The sequence below is a fragment of the Silurus aristotelis genome (assembly GCF_946808225.1).
Source record: "Silurus aristotelis genome assembly, chromosome: 10".
In the NCBI taxonomy this organism is placed as follows: Eukaryota; Metazoa; Chordata; class Actinopteri; order Siluriformes; family Siluridae; genus Silurus; species Silurus aristotelis.
The window spans coordinates 5,018,354-5,041,918 of NC_139583.1; the positions used below are offsets into that span (position 1 = coordinate 5,018,354).

The 23,565-nt window shown below is 38.2% G+C and overlaps 1 protein-coding gene across 5 annotated transcripts in view; it reads left to right on the forward strand.

Moving 5' to 3' along the window:
* The window catches only part of wtip (WT1 interacting protein), a 40,505-nt gene extending 25,831 nt beyond the window's left edge, over positions 1-14,674 (forward strand). For 2 of the 5 annotated variants that reach the window (XM_083552436.1, XM_083552435.1), the window contains 6 exons: positions 2,227-2,294; positions 7,692-7,754; positions 8,088-8,218; positions 9,509-9,560; positions 9,669-9,737; positions 12,319-14,674. In XM_083552436.1, coding sequence (XP_083408562.1) covers positions 2,227-2,294; positions 7,692-7,754; positions 8,088-8,218; positions 9,509-9,560; positions 9,669-9,737; positions 12,319-12,471 — 536 coding nt within the window. In that variant the 3' untranslated portion in view covers positions 12,472-14,674. The remainder of the gene's footprint in view (positions 1-2,226; positions 2,295-7,691; positions 7,755-8,087; positions 8,219-9,508; positions 9,561-9,668; positions 9,738-12,318) is intronic. The other 3 variants (XR_014535346.1, XR_014535347.1, XR_014535348.1) reach the window with 3 other exon arrangements.
* Positions 14,675-23,565: the final 8,891 nt, after the last annotated feature.

Consider the following 23,565-nt stretch of genomic DNA (forward strand, 5'->3'; position numbering starts at 1 on the left):
TTTTTATAAAATGGTAAATTTTCTCAAGCGTTTCAATTTAAATAATTAAATTAAATGTTTTTATTTACATTTTTCACTGTGGATATTATAAAATGCAGTATTGGGTTAATTAATGATGCACAGGAAAAAACAAAAAAGGAAAAACTAGTTTAATTATCAGTAAGTCATCAAGAAGTAACTTCATTTATACAAATTAAAGCCGACAAGATTTGTGCTCCTGATTTATAAAATCAAGAATGAATGATATAAAAACTCACCTCTTCTTAATAGTGTGTCCCAAAAGTCTTAAAGCAAAATGTCTTCCAAATTATTTCATACTTATTTTATATATTAATTATAACAAAAGAAGAACTTATTAAAATTATTCCTATAGCTGGATCAGGAAGCTGTCACTAGGTTTACCAGAAAATGTATTCAGCACGTCACACTTGAGACTGTTGCCAAACATAAACAAATTTAAAAAAGACCGGACGTTTTTCAGATCAACCTATAAAGGGACGTCCACAAACATCTACTGATGAAGGCTCAACCTACATGGAGCTAACAAACATATTTCCCTATATGGTAGCTTTTGGGATACTTATATTACTATATATTACATTATATTAGTTGCTGAAAATAGCTAATAATAATAATCATATTTCTGCTCCCAGGTTCACACTGCGTGCCAGAGAACAAGCTTGTATTTGCAATTCAATACGGTTGATGTCGAGAATTTTTGATATTTGTTCCATATCAAGATTTGTTTGACGTAGAGCTCATTAGTATTTTCATGATGTGTGGTGTTTGGTTTCATACTGTTCTTCCGCATTTAAATACACAGCAGATTCATGCATTAGTTCCAGTCGGGTCTAATTATCTGACTCATGCACTGTGAACTAATTGTCTGATTTGTTTGCTGTGAGTTAATTATCAATGTAATTATTTACATAACAGTGAATTTTAATGCTTTTAAAGTGCTCTCTCTCTCTCTCTCTCTCTCTCTCTCTCTCTCTCTCTCTCTCTCTCTCTCTCTCTCTCTCTCTCTCTCTCTTTCTCTCTCTCTCTCTCTCTCTCCATGGCTGATCGCAAAAAAGTTTCGCTCTACAGAGTGAAAATAGCACCAGCATGTGTTATTGGCATGGAAACAAAATTTCTGTCACTCACGTCACTGTTGAACCACATTCAACTCCAAGACCTAGAGGCAGATACACACTCCAGTGGGGCTTTTATACTCTCTTGCCTTACACACCTGATTGAACTTGCCAGATAATTACCAAGACTGAATCAGGTGCACGCATGCCAAGAAATCTTGAAAGCCGATCCAGCACACGAGTTTTGTTTGAGATGGCATATTAATATACTCTGTACTGCAGCACTGTATCGTAAATAGTGTTTCTGAATGTGTGCAGGATGTGATTGAGTATAATATGGTACACAGTTGTGTTGCATTGTCGGTCCAAAAGTCTTAAAAACAACATCGTTACCTCACGAAAATTACACTACACTTATTACTGGCACTCAAAAGTGTGATTATGCAACAAGTTGGCAAAGAAAAGAGGCAAAGGCATTTAAAAACCCAGCATACATGGGCGGACAGATTATAAATTCGCTAGCTAGCTAAATATTGATCCAATGTTCTAGGCAGTCTTATGTTCTGCTTGCCCAGAGGCCCAATTACTGAGCTACTAAGTGTCAACAAGAGTCATTTAATATTTATATCATGATCCCAGTGATCCTGCTTGACTGTCATGCAAATGTGAATGAAAAGCCTGAATATTCAGGTTGCTTATCACCAGGTGCCTGGCCTTATGATTTGTCCTCCTCTGAGCATAATAAGTAAACCAGAATAATATCCCTCTGTATAAAAGAGCCTGCTTACAACTTTTACAAAATTCTGCCCAGTTGTACATCATCTGTCTACATGCTGTGCTTATCTGGGGAAAATGTCTGCAGGGTCTAAGCTGTTATTTGTAGAAGCTCAAGGTCCTGTCTTTAATTCTCCACCTTTTATTTCCATAAGGGTCAAACTTGTGGTCTGCTTTTGAAGACTAACATGTCTCATACATTAGATCAAGACGTAACATATCCCTCAGCGAGACTTTAATTAGACCAGTAAAGTCTGTTACTTTTGCGTTGGAGCTGAAGAAGCGAGACATCTTGTGGGTGGGTTATTATGGCTCTGGTCGGTGAGGTGAGGTTTGTTTATGGCTGTGGCTCATCTTATGTCGTGTTTTGTTTCTTCAGGGAGGAGACTGAGAGGAAAAGCGTTCTACAATGTGAATGGAAACGTCTACTGCGAAGAGGACTTTCTGGTAAGTGTATAAAAACCTCTGCTCATCTGCTCAACAGCTGAGGATTTTGAGGTTTTTTTATATAGCGATTATGGGGGTGCTACTTTCTGTCTAAGATTATCACAATTTCAGGATTTGTAGATGATTCAGACCTGTACGCTTTGATTTCGAAAAAATATCTTTGATGTGTGAGATATTCATTAGTTCTGACATACATATAGGCCACACCTCTTTTACTGGAATTGACTGGCACATAGTCTACAACTCCTATACTAGAATTTACTGGCACATAGGCCACACCTGTTTAACTGGAAACGACTGACATATAGACCACACCTATTTTGATAGGATTTACTGGCACATAAGCCACACCTCCTTAATTAGCATCTATTGGCACATAAGATAGAACTACTTTATTAGAAGATACAGACATTTAAGCTATATTTTTCCTTTACTCAGATTATCAGGCACCTAAGCCACACCTCACTCACTGGGATTTACTGGCACATAAGACACACCCCCTTTTTTGGGATTAACAGGAACATAAGCCACACCTGTTTTACTGGGACCTACTGGCACCTATGTTACACCTCTCTTATTGGGACTAACATCAACAAATGCCACACCTCCTTTATTAGGACTAACAGGCACATAGGCCATACCTCCTTTGCTGGGATGAAAGGCACCTAGGCCATGCCCCCTTTCTTAGAATTGGCAGGCACATAAACCACACCTCCTTTAATAAATTAAAAAGGCACATATGCCACACCTTGTTTAGTGGGACTGACAGGCACGTACACCATACCTACACAGGCCACATCTCTTCTACCAAAACACCTTCTACCTTACACTAATAATTTGTAGTTTTTGAGAAACACAAATTTAAGTATATATAAATATTTTATGTCAATGTCTACAGTGTGCTAGATATAATCACAGCTGCATAATTATACTCCAGAACGGCTTCTGTAATCATAAAGATTGAACTGTTGATACCGTTTTGCACCAATTTTCATCTCAGGAAGATTTTCCTCGTCACTGTTGCCTCCGATTTGCTTCTATTAGAATTTAAATCTGCTGCTATATTTCTGTATAGCTACTGTTACTGTTAGCCCTTTACATATACTGTTAGATGTAATTGAATTGCATGTTAGCAATAGGGACAGATGAACAGATGAGTTGATAAGCACAGATAAAACAGTTTTCTAACTGGAAGTGTGACTCAAAAATAAACCTCCTGACATTGAGAAAGAGAGATGGGGTGAAGGGCTGGATCCTGGGCTGGACAGATAAAGGCACAGATAACAAGGACTGAAGGATGGATGGATAAGTAGATAAGAAGCATAAAGTGCATTTTACACATTCTTTAACCCTCATGGGAGAACAGATGTTGTGACTGGCCAGAATAGAAATCCACCCCCTGCCCAGTTTAGTCCCATTTCCTCCCATCTCCCAATAGGGACTAATTACCCTCCCCCAAAACACACAATTACAGAAAGAGATGGAGGGATGAGAGGGAGAGAGACGAGTCGTCCTTGGTAGATAAATTCTGGGCATTGCATGAGAACATTGTCAGTATTTATTTATTTTTTCTAAAGGCAATAATAGGGGCTCTGAGCACATTCTCTCCTCTCCTGAGATTATTACTCTGAGAGGGAGGGGGGTGTTATGAGTTTGAAATCCCTAAACCGTAATCACAGTAGCAAACCCAGTGATGAGCTACTGCTGTGGACTCCTGCACAAGCCATAAAATATTTATACATCTGTGCTGCATGTAAGTTTTCTTCAAAACCTTGATCATTCTAGTACATTGTATGGGTTTTCAAAAGTTGGGCTTTTCCATCTCAGATATAAAGAGCAATACAAATATTGACTGCAATCGACTATACGACTACTGGTTTTGTCTATAAAGTGTACAACTATTAACATATAAACATCATTACAGAGTCTCGTTGTTATGGGTGTTAGCAATTTATGAACTTAGAAGGGAGTTTAGTGTATTTACACACTCGTTTTTTTTAGTACACTGAGCATAGAGGAGTAGTTGTAGCATTTATGCTGAGATTTCTGAGGTAATTGTTCCCTTTTTAAATCTCCCAAATCTTAAAAAGTGAGGATTAAATACAAATATAGAGAAATATCCCTCAATTTAAATTCATCTCACAGTAAAGTTTAACAGTCTTGAGAATAAAGCGCAGGATTTAGACGCAGCCAGTCTTTAAATAGTATATTAAGATTGCAATTAAATGTAAAAAAAACTTTATAGATTGACAGGAAAATATTTATCATAGATTTGTTTTCAATATCAAAGGTCACTTATGAGAACCAGACTTGAAGTTAGTTGAGTGCGTTTGGCTCCTATACAAATTCTAACTGTATTGTTCTTCTCGTGGTAATGTGTTCTTTAACAGATGGAGGTTATTGCATTGTTAGAAAATATTCCCAGACTGAATGGGAGGGAAAAACTATTTATCATTTTCACAAACTGGCCTGTTTTTTGGAGGATGGTGGAAACCAGGGAAATTCAATTTCGACACACAACGAGAACATGTAGAACTCTATCTAGACAGACAAGCGCAGGATTGATTGATCAGGGACCCTGGAGTTGTGAGATGACAATGTAGCCCACTGCACCGAGAGTCTTTCCGTTAATAAATCTTCTGGGGCTTAGAAGTTTCAACCCCTTCTTGAAGTCTTTGTCATATGGTAGGTGTGTGTCTTCCTCCTCTTTTTTGAATTGATTACTAAGATAATTAACCCTGACATCGGGGGTCTGACAGATGGTCCAAAGTGTATAAGGTGGTGGAGGGGTTTTCCTGGTATTGATCTGCTTGTCATAAAACCCACCTGCTCCTACTGGGATTAAATGTAAAAACCCATCAGCTTTATGTCTTATTAGGCTTTATGGCAGCTATGGAATACCTCTGAACAATAGATATCGGGATCAAACGATGGACTACGCTGTTTTCACAATGCTTGAACAGTCTAAATCCCGGTTCCACCCCAGTACAGCATTTCCCCTGACGGCCATAGGGCAGGCAGATGGCCACTTTCGAGGTCATTTCCTTCCTTAAGAAACTTGCAACCTGTTGCTTGAAAACGTCCACCCAAACAACAAAGAGACATGGATATGCATGTGTGCTTGTACACACATTCCACACATAAATGCCGTCAACTTGCCATGACTAGGAGCAGACAATGAGCCAAAACTATCATACCATGACACTTATTGTCTTTATCAAAAACTGCTTCAATTGTCCTATGATGTCTACAAAACTGTATTTTAACATTTCATTTCATTTTTCATCTTCTCCCGCTTATCCGTAATTCGGGTCGCGGGGGCAGCAGTCTAAGCAGATTCCCCAGACACTTCTCCGTGTCCAGGGATCGGGCTGTCAAGGCCCCCGCCTTCGACTGCTGCCCAATCCTCTCAGCACCATGCCCTTACGGTCCCTCCTGCAGGTGGTGAGCCCACGGGAAGGTATTTTAACATAAAATATCAAAATACTGATTTGTATCATCATATCTCTCAGCAGTACCGAAAACCATCGCCTGTTCACTCGACTTAGGAGGATCACTGTATTATGTATTATGTACGGAGTGTTAAATGTTGAAATGTTATCGACCCAGAATGCTACAATAAAAATATTTTTAAAAAATCTCACGTTTATGTTGAATTGAGCTGAAACCTGCGTTGTTTTAACGTCATCAAGCACCATTGTGACTTCTGTAAGTGCATCCGCTACTGTGTGCGTTTCTGTATTTGTGTCCATTTTAGCCGGAAAAAGAAAAACATTTCCACAGACATTGACAGATCTTTTTTTTCTTCATGTACACTTCTTTCTAATTCATGAAGTGAAGACGTGGCCTGCCAAGGACAAAAACAGAATTTTTAAACATGACTGGGGGAAAAGAAAAATTGGGTTTGTGCTCCTGCTTTATGTTCAAGTGTTCTGTGTAGATGTGAAGCACGACTTCTGAAAAAAAAGATATTGTCTGAAATTAATGATGAAATTGTTGGAGTGTTGAAAGTCAGTTGCAGCCTCTATGTGTTCATGTGAGTTACTTATACAAAGCTCTATATTATTGTACAATTATAGCTGCTTGTTCACCAATTTTAGTTGAACCTACTTTTTAAAAAAGGTTTAATTTAGGGTCTTTTTTGAGACTTGTTTTAAATATTATGTAGTCTATGGCTTTGTATGAGTAGGGAACATGCAGCATTCCAGAGACCGCTTTCACGCTTTGCCCCCCTACTGTTCGTAAACTATTTAACTCCTTCCTGTAGACCATCAGAAACCTGCAGCTCCCCCTGTAGCTTGAGACAGAATAGGTACAATCTGTCTCAAGACAGAATGGACTAAAGTACCTGACTTTTTTAGCCATATGTAAATTCTCTCTGAAATGCTACTACAAAGTTGGAGGCACACGATTGTAAAAGATGTCTTTGGAGGCAAAAGCATGAAATTTTCCCTTCACTTTAGCTCGCATTGTTGCAGTGTTGTGTTTTGACACTAAATGTTGTGTGCACACTATATGTAATACCCTATATGTATCAGTGTGTCTGTCCCAGTTAGTTTAGTTATTTTGTGTTATGTTGCTCTATGTAGCACCTTGGTCCTGGAGGAAGGTTGTTTTTGTTTCACTGTGTACTGTACTCAATATGTCAGAAATGACAATTATAGACAACGTACTTACTTTAGGGAGCTTTAACAGCATGATTCTAGACATTATTTAAAATCTATGTGTTTAATAATGTAAAAAGTGTTAAATGGTGACAAGGTGACAAACCAGAACAAATCCAATAATCACGCTATTATAATCAAGAGTAGAGGTCAACTGATTTACCGATAGCTACAGTAGTTGGATCGGATTTGACAATAAACGATTAATCAAACGATAGTTTTTAAATTGGGTACTGGATAAAAAAAAAAACTTATCACTCCATGTAAAATAGTACTGAACTTTATTACAAAAATAAAAACCAGTACTGAATCATGAAAATGTGTTAAATGAATATGAATAAATGAATTACATCAATAAATGTTGAGGAAAAGAAAAGACATCCAATTATATTAATAAAATATAAAATAAAATAAAATAAATTACATCCAGAATGAATAAAAATGGACACTTCAACAAACAGCACATGGCTTCAGTGATTCACCTCTAGAAGCCGCTCTCGAACTGTATAATGACAATGGACATTCTCACCACTCTAGCAACCCGGAAAAACTATCAGTATGGATATTACCCTAGAGCTGATAGTTCCAGCAATCAACTGCTCCCAATTTATCGGCAAAAAAAAAAAACAATGAATCGGTCGACCTCTAATCAAGAACACATAAAATCAAAAATGTACTATGTTACTGTTGGATCTGTGGTATTAATTATAGCGTGAACCTGTGTGTTTTTCAGTATTCCGGCTTTCAGCAGACGGCGGAGAAGTGCTTTGTGTGTGGACACCTCATCATGGAGATGGTACCTAATTTGTTTTGGGTTGTTTTTCTTCCTTTTTTAATGATCAGTATTCAGATGACTAGTTTCAGTCAGCAGTGTATTTAACAGCTATGTCTTAGCAGATACACACACACACACACACACACACACACACACACACACACACACACACACACACACAGTTTTTCACTATGATGTCAGGAAGGTGCTTTGGTTTTTTTATTTTGAAAGTAAATCAAATTAACACAGGACCCAGAAGTTTTTTTTAACAGCAAGAAATTTTTCAGCAAAACCTCATGGGTTGTGCGTTTTTTATTTACGTACATATATATGTGTATGTGTTTGTCTGTGTAGATCCTGCAGGCTCTTGGGAAGTCCTACCACCCAGGTTGTTTCCGCTGTGTCGTGTGTAAGGAGGGACTCGACGGAGTTCCCTTCACCGTTGACGTTGAGAACAACATCTACTGTGTTAAAGATTATCACACGTAAGTGGTTCTTCTTTAAAAGCAAGCATTTCATCACAAACAGAGTCGCGATATATAACCTCCAGATCTGTCCGTTTTTTCCCAATACATGCAGTTTCCCATTGTCGTTTCTTTACACAGCTCCCGAACACCCATTTATTCAGTTATAATAAACACAAAAGCAGAAATGCTGCAATGTTTTGGATCAGAGGCATTTTAAATTTCACTGTGAAGTGAGTCAGTTGTGTTAAAGACTCCCACCGGTAATTAAACGTGTCAAAGGAAATATTCACCAAGCCTGCTTTCTAATTAAGCTCATTTTATTCTTGCAAAGCCTGCATGCTTACTTTTCTAGCATTTCTCCCATTTTCATGTAAACCCAAAATCATGCACTGTATGCAGTGTATGCTCTTCTGGGAAGTTTTCTAATGATCATCATAATAACCTCCACTCTTCTGGGGAGATGTTCCACTAGATTTTGGAGTGTGCTTGTGGAGATTTGTGATCATTCAGCAACAAGGATGTAAGTAAAGTCAGGTACTTATTTAGGAAGAGGAGTCCTGGGGTGCAGTCAGTGTTCCAATTCATCCCCGAGGTGTTCAATAGGGTTGACATCAGACCTTCTCACCGCTCCAGCAACCCGGAAAAACTATCTGTATGGATTTTTCCCTAGAGCTGTTAGTTTCAGCAGGAGATCTTCCACTCCAACCTATATAAAGCAAAACAGGTTTGGGTCTCCTAGTTCAGGTAAAGGGAAAATGTAATGCTCCTACATCTAAACCTGTTATATATAAGCGTTTGCCTCCAACTTTGTCACAGTTTGGGTCAGAACAACAGATGGCTAAAAAAGTCAGGTGTCCCGATATATATTTTTTTTCAGCCAAATAGTATATTTTCGCCATTTATTCAGTCCAGTCCAAAAACCTGTTCCAGCATGATAATGCCACTGTGAACAAAGCCAGCTTCATGAAGATGTGCTTTTCATGAGTTTGAGTGAAAGATGTCCTGCTATAAAGCTATGAGCTTAAAACCTATTGAACACCTTTGGTATACATTTTTTACTCTGACTGCACCCCAGGCCTCCTCACCTCACCTACATCAGTACTTTACTCACACCATTGTGTCTGAATGAGCACAAATCTCCACATGCACACTCTGAAATCTAGTCGAACATCTCCCCAGAAGAGTGGAGGTTACTATAGCAGCAAATTAGGACTAAATGTGAAATGCGACGCTCATCATATATTCAGTTGTCCACAAACACTTGGCAATAAAATGCGAGTATTTATATTTCTCTTTCTGTTATTACAGAGTGTTCGCTCCAAAATGTGCATCATGTGGTCAACCCATTCTCCCAGTTGAGGTAAGTGCTCTCATCACACGCTCCTTCTCCATGCTCCGTTCTGCATCGCTTATTGTTCAGTCACTGAGTGTGTATGTGTGTGTGATGGGAATGTTTTTTTTTCCCCAGGGTTCAGAGGAGACCATACGGGTCGTGTCCATGGATAAAGACTACCATGTAGAGTGTTATCACTGTGAGGTAAGGCTAAGAGAATGTGTGTGTTTACACCTTAGTAGTGTCTGAAACATACATCAATGTACTCATAATATTTTAAGATTACAATTACGACAGAAATCAAGCTTGTAATCCTTCACTGAATCTTGTGAAGATTCAGGACTGCGAGAAACATGGACACAATGTAAATCAATCACCACAACATTACACTTTAAAATGTGTGGAACAGAACCCTGTATGAGCTGTGGTTAAAAAAAGAGCATTTGTGTACAGGGTCATTGTTATGCGGGAACAGGTTTGGGACTCCTAGTTGAAGGAACCGCATATGGCTGGAAAAGTCAGGTGTCTCAATACTTTTGTTTATATAGTATATCTGATACTGTATGTGGGGAAAAATCTGACAGTAAAGTTATCTTGACTTTATTTTAATGTGTATATTTTAGATATGGAATTATTTCTTTGCTGTTAGCATGTTTAAGTGCTAGCATATCAGAGACCCCGTCTCATATTCCACACATCTCTGAGTGCTCAGGGGCGAAACTTTAGATTTAGCTAGTTTGATTTCTGCTTGTGATAACAAGTCACTACATCGCTCCAATTTTCATTTGCATAAACCCAAAGGCCTCTGGGTGACCTGCTTTCTTCTGCCAATAAACATAAAGTCACTTCAGTCACTGTAAATAAGCAAAATGTAATAAAACATGAAGGATCGTTGAAGGGCTGGTTTGCCCTCGTCAACCTCAGGTTAGAAGTTATGGGTATGTGGTAGAACTGATTTTTCCTTACATTTATAACACTGTTAGACCGATTGTCGATTTTGATTTTTGGCCAGTACGGTGTTGATTAATTCCCTGTAACAGACACTCTGACACTCTGCCATGGCTCAAAGCACAGGGTATATTTATGTGTATCAATGCATACAGGTATCGTTTCTATAGTAAAATCTTTCTCATGGATTTCAAGGTAAAAAAAGATTTAAAAAGGTGTTTTTTTGGAAAACGTCTCCAGTACCAGTGCTGTAACAGCTGAGGGAGATTGCGTGTTGTGGTTTCTCTGTAACAAGCTGTGCTTTTTGTCTTTTTAAAAAATATATATATATTTCCTAGACTTTATATGTTGTAAATTTTTTACGACGGCGTTTTAGCTTCACGTAAAATAAATTTTTTTATTTTTTTTATTGAAGATTACGAGATTAAAGTCGTAGCAATACGAGAATAAAGTCAAAATATTTTTTTTTTATAAAGTCAAAATTACGAGAATAAAGTCGTAGCAGTACGAGAATCAAGTCGAGATTACGAGAATATATTCGAAGCAATACGAGATTAAACTCTCAGTATTTTGAAAATAAAGTTAAAATGACAGGAATAATGTAATTTGTTAACATTAATGTCATGTTTGTCTCTCTGATATTTGTATACTCAATACATTTATTTTATACATAACCGCTGCAGTGTCCGTTTATAATTTTATAAGGTTTACGTATATACGTTATAAAATTATAGCTCTGTGCTGATGAGCCAAAAGACAAAGAGTTTCCTCATTGCCTAACCTAAAGTAGAATTTAGCCAGAGATGGTTATACATGGTACATACTTCTCTCAAGTAAAAGTACAGATACTCATGTTTTAAAAGACTGGTAAAAGTTGAACTTTTCCACTCAAGTTAAAGTAAAGAAGTTTTTGCTCTGACATGTACTTAAGTAAAACATAGTAATTGTAGGCGTAGTCATGAATGCATGCAGGTCATGTTTACATCGCATCCACATTAGCCCCATACTTCTTGTTGCCCAATGCCCTGCTCATTGTTACCTTTATAGCCTATCCTACGTCTGTGGTGTGTGAGAGCCAGGAAACGATACACCAGTTAATTTTTGTAAACATTTAATGAGTAAAAAGTTGTGCAGAAAATAAATAGATGTAAAGTACCAGAAAAAAATGGATTTAACCAAATTCTTCACATCCATTTTATGCAAAACAGTGAATCGTTCCTTGATTTTCTTAAAGTTTTACCACTTTAATCTCGTACTGCTACGACTTTCTTCTCAAAGTATTTTCGACCTTTTTCCAGTAAATTTCGACTCTATTCTGAAAAATAAACCGGTCAAAAGTGCGTCTTTAATTCAATTAAATTGAATGTTATTTGTATAGAGCTTTTTACAATGGACAGTGTTTTGAAAGCAGCTTTACACAGATAAACGTTAATAAGGTTATAGAAAAAGTTTATTGCAGTATCCCTAATGAGCAAGCCAGTGGCAACTGTGGGAAGGGAAAAAAAAAACTTCATGAGATGATGTGCGGAAGAAACCTTGAGAGGAACCGGACTGAAAAGGGAACCCATCTTCTGGGTGTCCATTAATAATTGAATAAAAAAAATTTAATAACTTTATTAATACATGAAAAGAATTCAGAGGGTTTTTGGAGGCATACATGTGCTTCGGCTGTTAAGGGAACAGAATGAAATAGGGCCCTGAAGGACTTAAATTATTGCTATGAAAACAGCTTAACTTACCAGAGTGTGTGTGTGTGTGTGTGTGTGTGTGTGTGTGTGTGTGTGTGTGTGTGTGTGTGTGTGTATGTGTGTGTGTGTGTGTGTGTGTACAATTTCAGGACTGCGGCCTTCAGTTAAATGATGAAGAGGGCCACCGCTGTTACCCTTTGGAGGGTCACCTGCTGTGCCACACCTGTCACCTGCACCGGTTAAAAGCCTCCGGTCCGTCTCAACCAACGACCAGCTATCCACTTCATGTCACTGAGCTGTAAACACACACACACGCTCTCGCACACTTAATACAGTGCCACGAAGGGAGATGTGTGTGATTGTTTGTTGCTGCTCTCTCCATTGACTCCTTCACTGAAATGAGGCCTAGACAGACAGACAGACAGACAGACAGACAGACAGACAGACAGACAGACAGACAGACACAGTGTCTTTCTATCCCGCTGTCCCTCTGCAGCTGCACCCTGGAATGATGTCACAGACTCAACCCTTGATCTTCATGGTCCCAGACACTTCCAAGGACACAACCAGCATATACAGCTACATTCCGAGAAAGGAAAAGCCTCACGAGTGGCCTTTCGCTGAAAATCTCGCACTTAACTTTTGTTGCTGTTGTTGTTTCACTCATTGCCTTCAAGTTGCACCGTTATTATCGTTACACCATTTTGTATTCATATATACACAGTGTGCGGGATGTGATATGATATGTTAGGGGTAAGGAATGCAAATCCTTGCACTGTGCTCACACTAAACACACACACACACAGACTTTACATTCGTGTGCCAGCATTTTAAACAGCCACACTCACAAATTCACAGAAGCACATACACCTTAACATATCATATTTAACCCTATTGATATTCAGAGACATTTTACACGAATGTAGAGGTTTCTCTTCCTTTTCAAAAAATGTTTTTGGCTCGTATCATTTCTAAACTGGTACTAGACTCCAGTGCGGTGTACGTTTTTCCCAACACTGGTTTGTCTGGGAGGATACACACTGGAGATGTGTTGCAGCTGTCGTGATAAAGGAAAGGATCGCTGTTCGGGTTTTCTTTTTTTTTTCTTTTCTACTGCTAAAAGCTCAATAGGTGCCGGTCTCACCTGAGCTCAACAGGATGGATATGTGTGTGTCTGTGTGTGTATGTGAATATTCCCAGCATGCATCAGTGGCAGGGCCACTGTGAATGTAACTGTTTGCTTGGCCTTGAGTGTGTGTGTGTGTGTGTGTGTGTGTGTGTGTGTGTGTGTGTGTGTGTGTGTCTAAAGTGTCTTAAAATGCAACTGCTGATGGCAAACTGATGACAAACCAGCAAATTCTCCTTGTCATGGTTGTGTGTGTGTGTGTGTGTGTGTGTGTGTGTGTGTGTGTGTGTGTGTGTGTGTGTGTGTGTGTGTGTGTGTGTGTGTGTGTTTGGCCAGTCACATGCATACAGAAGTCCTGCTGTAACACTACTGAGTGGACACAGGCAGGCAAAAAACCAATCCTGTCCTCGACATTATAATTTTAACACACACTTCCTGTGGAGCGAAACATTCCACTCAAAGTGCACAGAATATATTTTTTAACAATACTGATACACTAAATGGACAAAAGTATTGGGACACCTGATTTTTCCAGCCATATGTGGTTCTTCACCAAACTGTTACTACAAAATGTATAAGACGTCTTTGGATGTAGGAGCATGACATTTTCCCTTTCATTCGAACCATGAGACCCAAAACCGTTCCAGCATGACAATGCTTCTGTGCACAAAGCCAGCTCCATGGGTTGGAGAGCAAGATCTCCTGCCCTCAAACCCTACCGAACACCTTCATCTCACCTACATCAGTATCTGTCTTTACTAACACTCACTGAATGAGCACAAATCTCCACAAGCACAAAATCTTCAAAATCTAGTGGAACATCTTCCCAGAAGAATAACAGAAATGGGGATTAAATGTGGAATGGGATGTTCAAAAAGCACATACCAGTTTTATGTTCAGGTGTCCACACACTTTTGTCCATACAGTAAACAGTAAACCTATGCCTAACCCTATTTCTCCTCAAACCATTCCCAGAAGGGTCGTTTCACTTTTTTTTACGGGAACTGCATATAATTTCCTCTCCACGATGTCTTTATACGCTTAATACAAATAATGTATTTGTAACTATTTGATAGAACACAGGTAGAGTCCCTGTAAATAAACACTGCTAGCGTTTTTTTTTATTCCCTGCTTCAATCCGAAGTTTAGTTCTCAGAACGCGTCTCTCACCTTTCTGCTTTATTATTATTTTTTTTGTATCAATGTTCAATGTTTTTGGATTCCTTAGATATTTCATAAATAAATAAAAGGAAAGTAGATTTATTTATCTAAGCACGAGAAAAGGTTTAAAGTTATTTAATGTTAAAAGAAGTTGGGACATATCCTTTAACCATAGACAAGATCAATCAGCTTTTTTAATAAAGTGGTTTTGTAGTTAACTTAATGCTGTGTGATTTGAGTTACTGCAACAGAAAATGTGTGTATGAGGAGGCGTAAAAAGTTTCGAGTCTAACGGTGTAACTGGTGCTATTCAGACACGTCTGATTTCATCATAGACCAAAGAGCAAATTTTGTGTGAAACCGGCCAAATCTGCCACAGAGACGTTTGACATTATGACGTATGTTTGACGATGCTGCAACGAGTCGTTCGATGTGTTTTGAGAGCGAACATCACTGGAAGAATACGAGAGATCAGGAAGACCTTCAACCCCCCAAAAATATCGAATCAATTAGGCAACTTGTGCATGACGATCATCGGAGAACAATCCACATGATCTCACTTCTGCACCCACCCTACTTGACTTCTGCGGACTTCGCCCTCTTCCTGAAAATGAAGATCCAACTCAGAGTTCGCTGTTTTGACTCCACTGTGGAGATCCAGCGAGAATAGCAGAAGGTGCTTGACACGCTTTGAAATGAAGACTTCCAGGACACATTCCAGAAGTGTCAGGAACACTGGGAGCTCTGTATTGGTGTACAAGAAGACTATTTTTAAGGTGATAGTGTGTAAACATGGATAAATAAATTAAACAGATCTAGAACATTTTTGGTCACCTCATATTGGGGTGTGTGTGTGGTTTATCATTGTTGCTCAACAGTGTTGGACTGTAATGAAGTAAATGTAATTCGTTACTGTACTTAGGTCGTTTTTTTCGCGTATCTGTACTTTACTCAAGTTCTCAATTTGGGAAGACTTTTACTTTTAACTTCGCTACATTTCAAAGTCAAATATTTTACTTTTTAACTTAACTACATTTTGCGTAATCAGTCGTTCGTTTTTTTATTTATGAGTGAATAAAAAATAGTCCAACACACGGCAATCCACCAATCAGGGTAGAGCGCGTGATCTTTTTTTTTTACTTGTTTTGATTGGTGCTTAGCAGAGGTGGATTTTTTTAAATTATGGCTGACAAAAAAGGTCTAAACCCTCAGGAAGAGGAAAGAAGTAGGGGAGAAATGTGTAAAAGATGAAGGTGTGTATGCAGCTCATCTCTGGTATGAGGATAATAAAGGCTAATGAATGTAATGAAATAGATTAAACTGTATATCACTTGTTATAATGTCGCCTGCTCTGCTTTTACGCATAGAGCATACGCATTTCTTTTAGTTTGCATAACATTATAATTTATAGTATGTAGTTTATCATAAAGTGTGTAGTTTGCAACAAATCAATTCCAACCTGAATAGTGTAGTTGGATTGTAGTTAAACAACACTTACTGAGGTGATGTCAGAAAGGTCCTTAATTGGTCCCGAGCTGAGATCAGTGAGGAGAATCTCCAGTGCAGCTTAAAGGCTCATCTAAAAGATATGTATTATAAGGATATAAATGTTGTATGTATCATATGGCTACAAAACGCCAAAGAGTTTCATGGTTCTTGGGTCTGAGAGTTTGATAAATTGTGTACAATGACGTGTGAATTTAATTGTGCAATAAATGCACTTAGGGTGATATTTATATATGAAAGGAAGCTCTCAGAAATGTATCCAAATTTGTAGACTGCTCTGAGAACATGTTCTTCATCATCCAGTGATGGTAGCTAAAGCAGAGAGCTTTTCAAAGCTAAAACTAATCAATGGAGGGGGACTTTGGGTAATTTTGTGGTTCACACAGGGCTTTATTCAAGATAGAACCTCAATCGCTGCTTGGTCTGTCTACTGATCACAAACATTCAGTTCAGCATCAGTTTAACATCAAGCAGAACATTTAGAGAGAAATAAATGATGAAGAAACTCCAAACTCGTACTCACCACAACACACGTGGACTTATTTGTGAGATTCTTTTTTCTTTGAAAAGAAGGTTTTGGGCTCATGATAATTTATTAGATATCAATCACTGTGTAAGTCATTAATATCATTCTATTAATAGATCAGTGTTCTGAGAGTAACAGAGTCTTTTCATATTAACTGAGTTGATTTAGTAAAGAGTCTTGTGATTTGTGATAAAAATGATAATAGGAACATTATAGTTATAATAAATCAGAGTACTTCGGATACTTAAGTACCTTTGAAGGCAGTTTAACTGGAGTAATATTTTACCGAGTTTATCTCTACTTTTACTCAAGTACATGCTTTGTGTACTTCGTCCACCACTGTTGCTCAGCCAGTAGTGTCACTAATGTGGTAGTGTTACCTACTATGTTGGTCGTATACTGTGTATGTGTTTATTGTCTTTGATTAAAGGCGTGCTCTGGGCTGTTTTTGAATGGTCCCATTGGAATTCTGACAAACCCATGCTATCACGAAGGAATTCTAACCAATCCTGCCTACTTGAGAACAAATTCTCCGCACTGCCACCAACTTGTAGGGATTATGATCAGTCCATCACTGACACTCAACAAAAACAAAACAAAGCTACCACACCAAAAACCATTCCACTACCAAATCCACTTTACATTCTAGCCCCCTCTAGAGGCCTGGATGTGCAAAAATCACATTTTCTTTACTAAGTAAAGTGTCTCTTGCATTATAGTTTCATATTAACAGAGCGTTTCCCATGTCGGCACGTCCTAATATGCTTGCTTCCTTGTTTGTTTTTTAATAATGTGTCATGAAGCATATTTGTTCCCTCATTATTTACAAGAACTATTTAAACAAAGAGCCTGTTTTGTTTTGCTGGTTGTTGTTTTTTTAAGTGTTTACAGTATTTATAGCGTAAGTGACAGGAGATAATAATGTTTCCTGGGAAATCCACCACATTAAAAGTAACTATAAGCAGATAAAAAATAAATAGTTATCATTCCTCAGGTAATGATGAATTTGGAATTATGTGCAATTTGCTGCGGTATGAGCGGAATAGAAATCTCTGGGGGGTGAGTTATTATAGGGGGTAGCAGTAATCATTATTTCCCGGCTGTTCACTCCCAAGTATTTGGATTCCTTACAAAACTGAAAGCATCCTTAGATCGCAAAATTGTACTGACCGATGGCTGTGGTGGTTTAAGATACCCAAGAGTGTTTATGCTACACTTTAAGAACATTTAACAATCTTGTGTTTTATTTTCTTTTTACGAAATACCATTTTTCAAGTCATGAATAAAATCCCTTCTCCATGAGAATTCCCTGAAAGCCATCAGTGAGATCAGAATGTTTGCTCAGCGGTGTTATTGCTATTATGTGCTATTATGGGCTCTAATCACGGCCCTGCACGTAAACAAACCCCTTTTCCCCGGGACTGTCCCTAAGGGAGGCAGAGATAACTGCTAGCCCTGTCCTGACGCCAGATAAACACCGTCCCTATGGATTTAGCTACACTGAAATGACCCACTGGAGTGGCCTCAACCCGAACTCTGTGGTTCCAGGGATTTGAGAGGAATTAAAACCGCACTTGTCCTTTTTTAGGCCTTTAACTTTTGAGCTGCAGTGAATGGACAAGAAATGAAGGAGGATTAGTGGACCAGAGAAATAAAAGTCAAGGTCCTGCCATGGAAAAGACCCTGAGACTGTGAAGGTTTGAGGCAGGAGATTGGGATGAAGGAAGAAGGGCGGAAAAAGGCGAGAATGTTTTATATCTCACTAGACTTGGTGTAGAAAAATGATTTACTTACAATTCCTCCTTTAAAAACTCAGTGTATTAATTCGTGCTAATAACATTTAACATCTTATAAATATGTCCAGGACAGACCAATAATAATAATTTCCTGGGACATCACCAGTCTTTTGGAAGACCTTCAACATTTGTTTATTTAAAGGCTTGGGCATTTTGTTAAAGGTAAGAACAGAAATGGATTTCCCTTCCCAGCAGGACGTTTGTTTTTTTCTTGTCAGAAACCACCCAGATGGACTGACCACAGGCCTGGATGACATTAGCTATGTATCAATGCTGACCTTGACATAACTTACATAACCGTGCAGGCCGTGGGAACTGGATGCAGAGATCCACTCAGTAATGATCTAGGATGGGTTTCAGGGCCAGAACTGGGCAGTGTAGAATCCTGAAATGTGGTCATGAGTCTGAGAATAAGGCCTCTGGCATGTTTATGAGAAATGTTTTCGGGGTGCAAGTCGTTTGGATAAATTGCATGAAACCTTTTGCTTTTTTCTTTGTCTGACTGTAATAAATAGGAAACAGATAATGAGAAAAATGGCATTAAAAAATGACCTATGACCTACTTTATGCTAAAAAATAGTTAGTTGATAAGCCAAGACAAGGCTGAGGTTTGTTTTTGGGCTGCTCTTCAGAAGAAAAAGAAGCTACCAATTTAATTTAACTGCAAACTGCAAACCTAAATCAACAAAAAAAAAATTCCAAGCAAAACTAATTTTATGCAAACTATTGCATAATTCAGTTTGGTCTGCCCAAAATCACTCAGCTGGCCAAACTGGTAGACTATCTTTTCCAACTGGTCAGTTATTTATCGTAGCTTTGCTAGTACTTATCCAAGTTGTGTAAATTGTTTCTAATCCCTTTGCTTTTGTGATATTTTAATTATAAGCATTAGATGTAGAATTAGTAGCAGAAATGTGGAAAATTGTACCAACTGGAAAAGATGATCCTCAAGCTATTGCTTGTAGCTGGTTAGGACATGCTGGACTTTTTTCAACAGGGAAAACCACAGATCATGAATATTTACACCTACAGATTGAATTCTCTCCAGATAATCATCTGAATATCTTTTCTGAAGGACTATTCTACCTCCAAATATCATCTACACTGTTCAAGTATTCATTTCCTTTATGAGATGTCTTCTCTTTTGACACTGATCCTGTTAACAACAATATTATCACGTATACAAAACCAGAGAAACAAACTTCAAGTACTAACCATGTCCTGGATGATATGTTCTCTTTTATTCTTTTAATCTTGTTATTTTTGGTCTTATAGTCATGTCTATTTTTGGTCCCATGAGTCAGCAAAATGATCCAATTTTGCGCAATAACAGACGAGGTCCATGACTCCACTCATTCCCTGTTTAACATATGATTTGACAAACTCGTTCTGTGACAGCTCACATATTCAGGTTCTTAAGAGCACTCAAATATCATGTGATGATGGGGTTTTTTTATAATGAAGACATCTGTTTTCCCACTGAGAGCATGTGTACCTGAGCTGTACAAACTCACTTGAGAAAGTCAATGGTCTTTTATTTCCAGACCTGACTATAAGGCGTTCAGTCGGCTCGCACACTTTATAATGTTCACATCTTTATGAATCTGAGTTATCGCTCTTATTCAAAGGTTGTATGGAGCTTCTATTGTATGAGTTTAAGTTGCCATGGTGACCAGCACTGAGACTTTAGACATAAGCTGTGCATTTTATTGCCGTTTTTAAGAAGACCTCGTTCGCTTTCCGCTCACGGTCTGGAAGTGTGTAACACTTTTGTTCCTGAGTGGTCATAGTGTGAAGAGATTTAATAAGAACTCGCTCAACCTTGGAGGCAAGAACAAAAAAAAACAACTAAGGATATATATTTTTTATTTTCCTCTGAATTACTTTATGTAAAGAGACCTACTAGCTTGTTAATAAGCTGGGTTGCTAACTATCTAACAATCAAGCAGCTAACAGCTGATATATGTTAATTAATATTAAATCATGTCATATTTTAAACATACAGCTTATATACAGGCTATAATTGTGTATATGGTAAGCATTAGAGCCACACAAATTACATTTGTGAGAATTGCAGGGAAGGGATGGGAATTGTTCAATATTAAATGATTCAAAGCTAGCAGGGTTAACGTTAGCTAATGTTAGCATTTATGATAAGTGACTACATACGTAGCTAACGTCATCTGCAAGTTGCCCAAGATGTTCCATTCACTAGACATAACATGCCACCAAAAGAAGGTAACAAAGACCCATGAGGACATTACAGTTTCATTGCATTATACTTTTTCCATGAACTAGCAACCCTGTGAGGAGAATATTAAATCTAATTGGTTAAAGAAACATACTCATTTCTAATAGAGACTAAGATATAAAGGCCAGCAGTACTCTGAAGGCTCTGGGCAGATTAGATTGACATGGCAGCACATAGAGGCTGAAATCTGAAAGTACGGATATTTGTGTACAAATTTTAAAGAGTGAAAGGAAAAAGTTACTGTGTATAAAGTATTGCTACCAAAAAATCTATTTCTATCAAATCTATCAATTCAGCCATTTGTGTTGTTATTGTTATGGAAGTGAGGACACAGAAGTGTGAAAAGCATTAGCTTGTGTCATCTTGCAGGGCCTTTAGATAAATTCAACTCCTAAAATCTAGTCACATTTAATTCAGTATCTCTAATCTTGAAATTCTAATCTAATGAACTAGCAGATACTCGAACTAAAACGCGTCTGGGATTCGCAGACATATATAACTCATTAAAATGCATCCCAGAATCCAATTACCCAAAAATGATATCACCACTGAAGTTCAAGGGAAACCACCACAGACATTCTAATGATTTCCACCTCTTCAAAACAAGTTGTTAACCATTGCAACTTCTGCAAAATGTTTTTGATTAGGTTGTATGTGTGTGTGTGCATCGTTAAATCATTTTTATCAAACCAAAAGAAACCATTGTAGAAACATAATGATGTTCTGGTGGCCTCTCATGGTGTCCGCTGGATACCAACATGTGGTCTACAAGTGTTCTATTTGAAACAACTAGACACATGCCATCAATAGAAAACAGGAAACTATCAATGAAGTCTTTACAAATCCAGATTGTACCTTCAAAATAGACCTTCTGCCACTTCTGGAATGTGTCCTGGAAGTCTTCTTTTCATGTCAACCACCTTCTGCGATTCTTGCTGGATCTTCACAATGGTGTAAAAAAACGGCGACTTTTGAGTTGGATCTTCATCTTCGAGAAGAGGATGAAGTCTGCAGGGGTCAAATCTGGTGAGTAGTGGGGATGCGGAATTGAGAGTGAGTGTGGATTGTTCTCTGATGGTCATCATGCACAAGTTGCAGAATAACCCAAGCTCGTTGAAGGTTTTCCTGATCTCTCGTCGTCTTCCAGTGAGGTTCCACTCTTCCACTCTTCCACTCTTCAAGCGCACGTGTCGCTCAAAAATCCTCGAACGACTCGCCGCAGCATCGCCGTATGGCAAATGTATGTCGTGACAAACATCTCTGTGGCAGATTCGCCCAGATTCATGCGGAATTTCACGTCTGCTCTTTGCTTCAACTTGTTGTTCATGATGAAATCGTAGACGTGGTAACGCACGTGGTCCGAATAGCACCACTTACATCATTAGTTTCGAAACTTATTGATACCACCTTGTATAATGATTAAATCCATTACAGGGTTTATTTTCTCCAGGAAGGACTGATTGGTAGATAAAACAAGACCTATTTTATCAACACACACAGCTGCACTAAATTTATGCATGATCACTTATGATGTAAGAAGTTGTCGAGGACAATGTTTGAACCAGGCAGTAAAAGCACACAAACGTATTACAATTTCGTTACTACCTCCTTTCAGTGGTTCTATCAAAATCACTTTAGAAGAAAATCCAAATAAAATGCTCTTGAACTGAGTATGAAAAAAAAAAAATGACAGCACAGTTAGGCTGGAAGTAAAAAAGACTTGTTGCCAAGCAACAGGCTCCTGAAACTGATCTTTCAATCTTTGTCTGCTTCAGAAAATAAAAATATAATATATATTTATAATGTATTATAGCTGTTATTAGTCTCACTTCATGGCTTTATCTGTCTATCTAGATTCATGACAGTCGACAGACTATACTATAACAGCAGTTCTTATATCCAGCCCTTTCTTATTTTGATTGAGTGAAAGGAATTCAGCTGGGGAACGTGATGTGTTCCAGATGTGCTTGGTATTGATTTCCCTTTCTCTAAAAAAGCCCTGTCACAGAACATAGCCTGGGATTTGAGAAAAACAGAAAAGAGGTGACCTTCGACCTTTTGTTCAGCTGTTGAAGTGGGAACTCAGCAAGGGGACATGTGGCTTTCCTTGGTGACACCTGGTGGTCATAAGTGGAAGCTCCTCACTCGTGTAACTGCCAAAAAAATCTGATCATTCTGAAAAAGACCTTTAATTTGGAATGAAAGCTTACAGTAGCAGCAGATCTTTAAGGATAAGAGCAAATTAATGTATTTATCCCCAAACAAGTATCCTCTAATGAGAAAGCATGAGGCAACAGTGGAGATGAAAAAACTCCCTGAGAAGATACAAGGAAGAAACTTTGAGAGGAACCAGATTTAAAGGGGGAACTCATCGTTATTTGGGTAAGCCCTGCTTGAGCCAAATATTTCCCTTCTATATTTTTGCAACATTTATCCAGAGCGACTAATAAATATATTTATATAACTGAGCAGGTAAGGGTTAAGTGCCTTGCTAAAGGGCCCAGCAGTGTCAGCTTAGTGATGCTGGGATTTGAACTCACAACCTTCTGTTCAGTGGTCCAACATCTAACCCAATGTGCTTTTGTGGTCAAAAAGTGTTTAACAAGAGGTTTCATTATAGGTTTATCATGTCGTCTATTGTGCTGATGTTGTCAACTGTTCACTGATAGAGACTTAAATGCACAACTGTTTGCGACAATTGCAATCCCAAGCTTTTTCATGTTTTTTTGGTGGAATCATCTAAAGTAATCTGAGATATATTTCGGCTTTCCATGTGAGGCCATCCTCAGCAGCATCATAATTAATTATCATTTATTACAGATTAATAGTAAAATCATTAGTTTTGTAGCATCTAAGCTAAACCAAAGGTAGTGGTGTGGTGGAAGGTGGAAAGATAATGTTTTATCAAATACTACAACAGCATGTTGGACAGAAATGTCTGGTTCAAGCATTTGACTTTGATCTGAAGAAGGGCACACTGTCATTCAAGCAGAATGGGGACGAACCAGATGCAAAGCAACTGTGAAATCT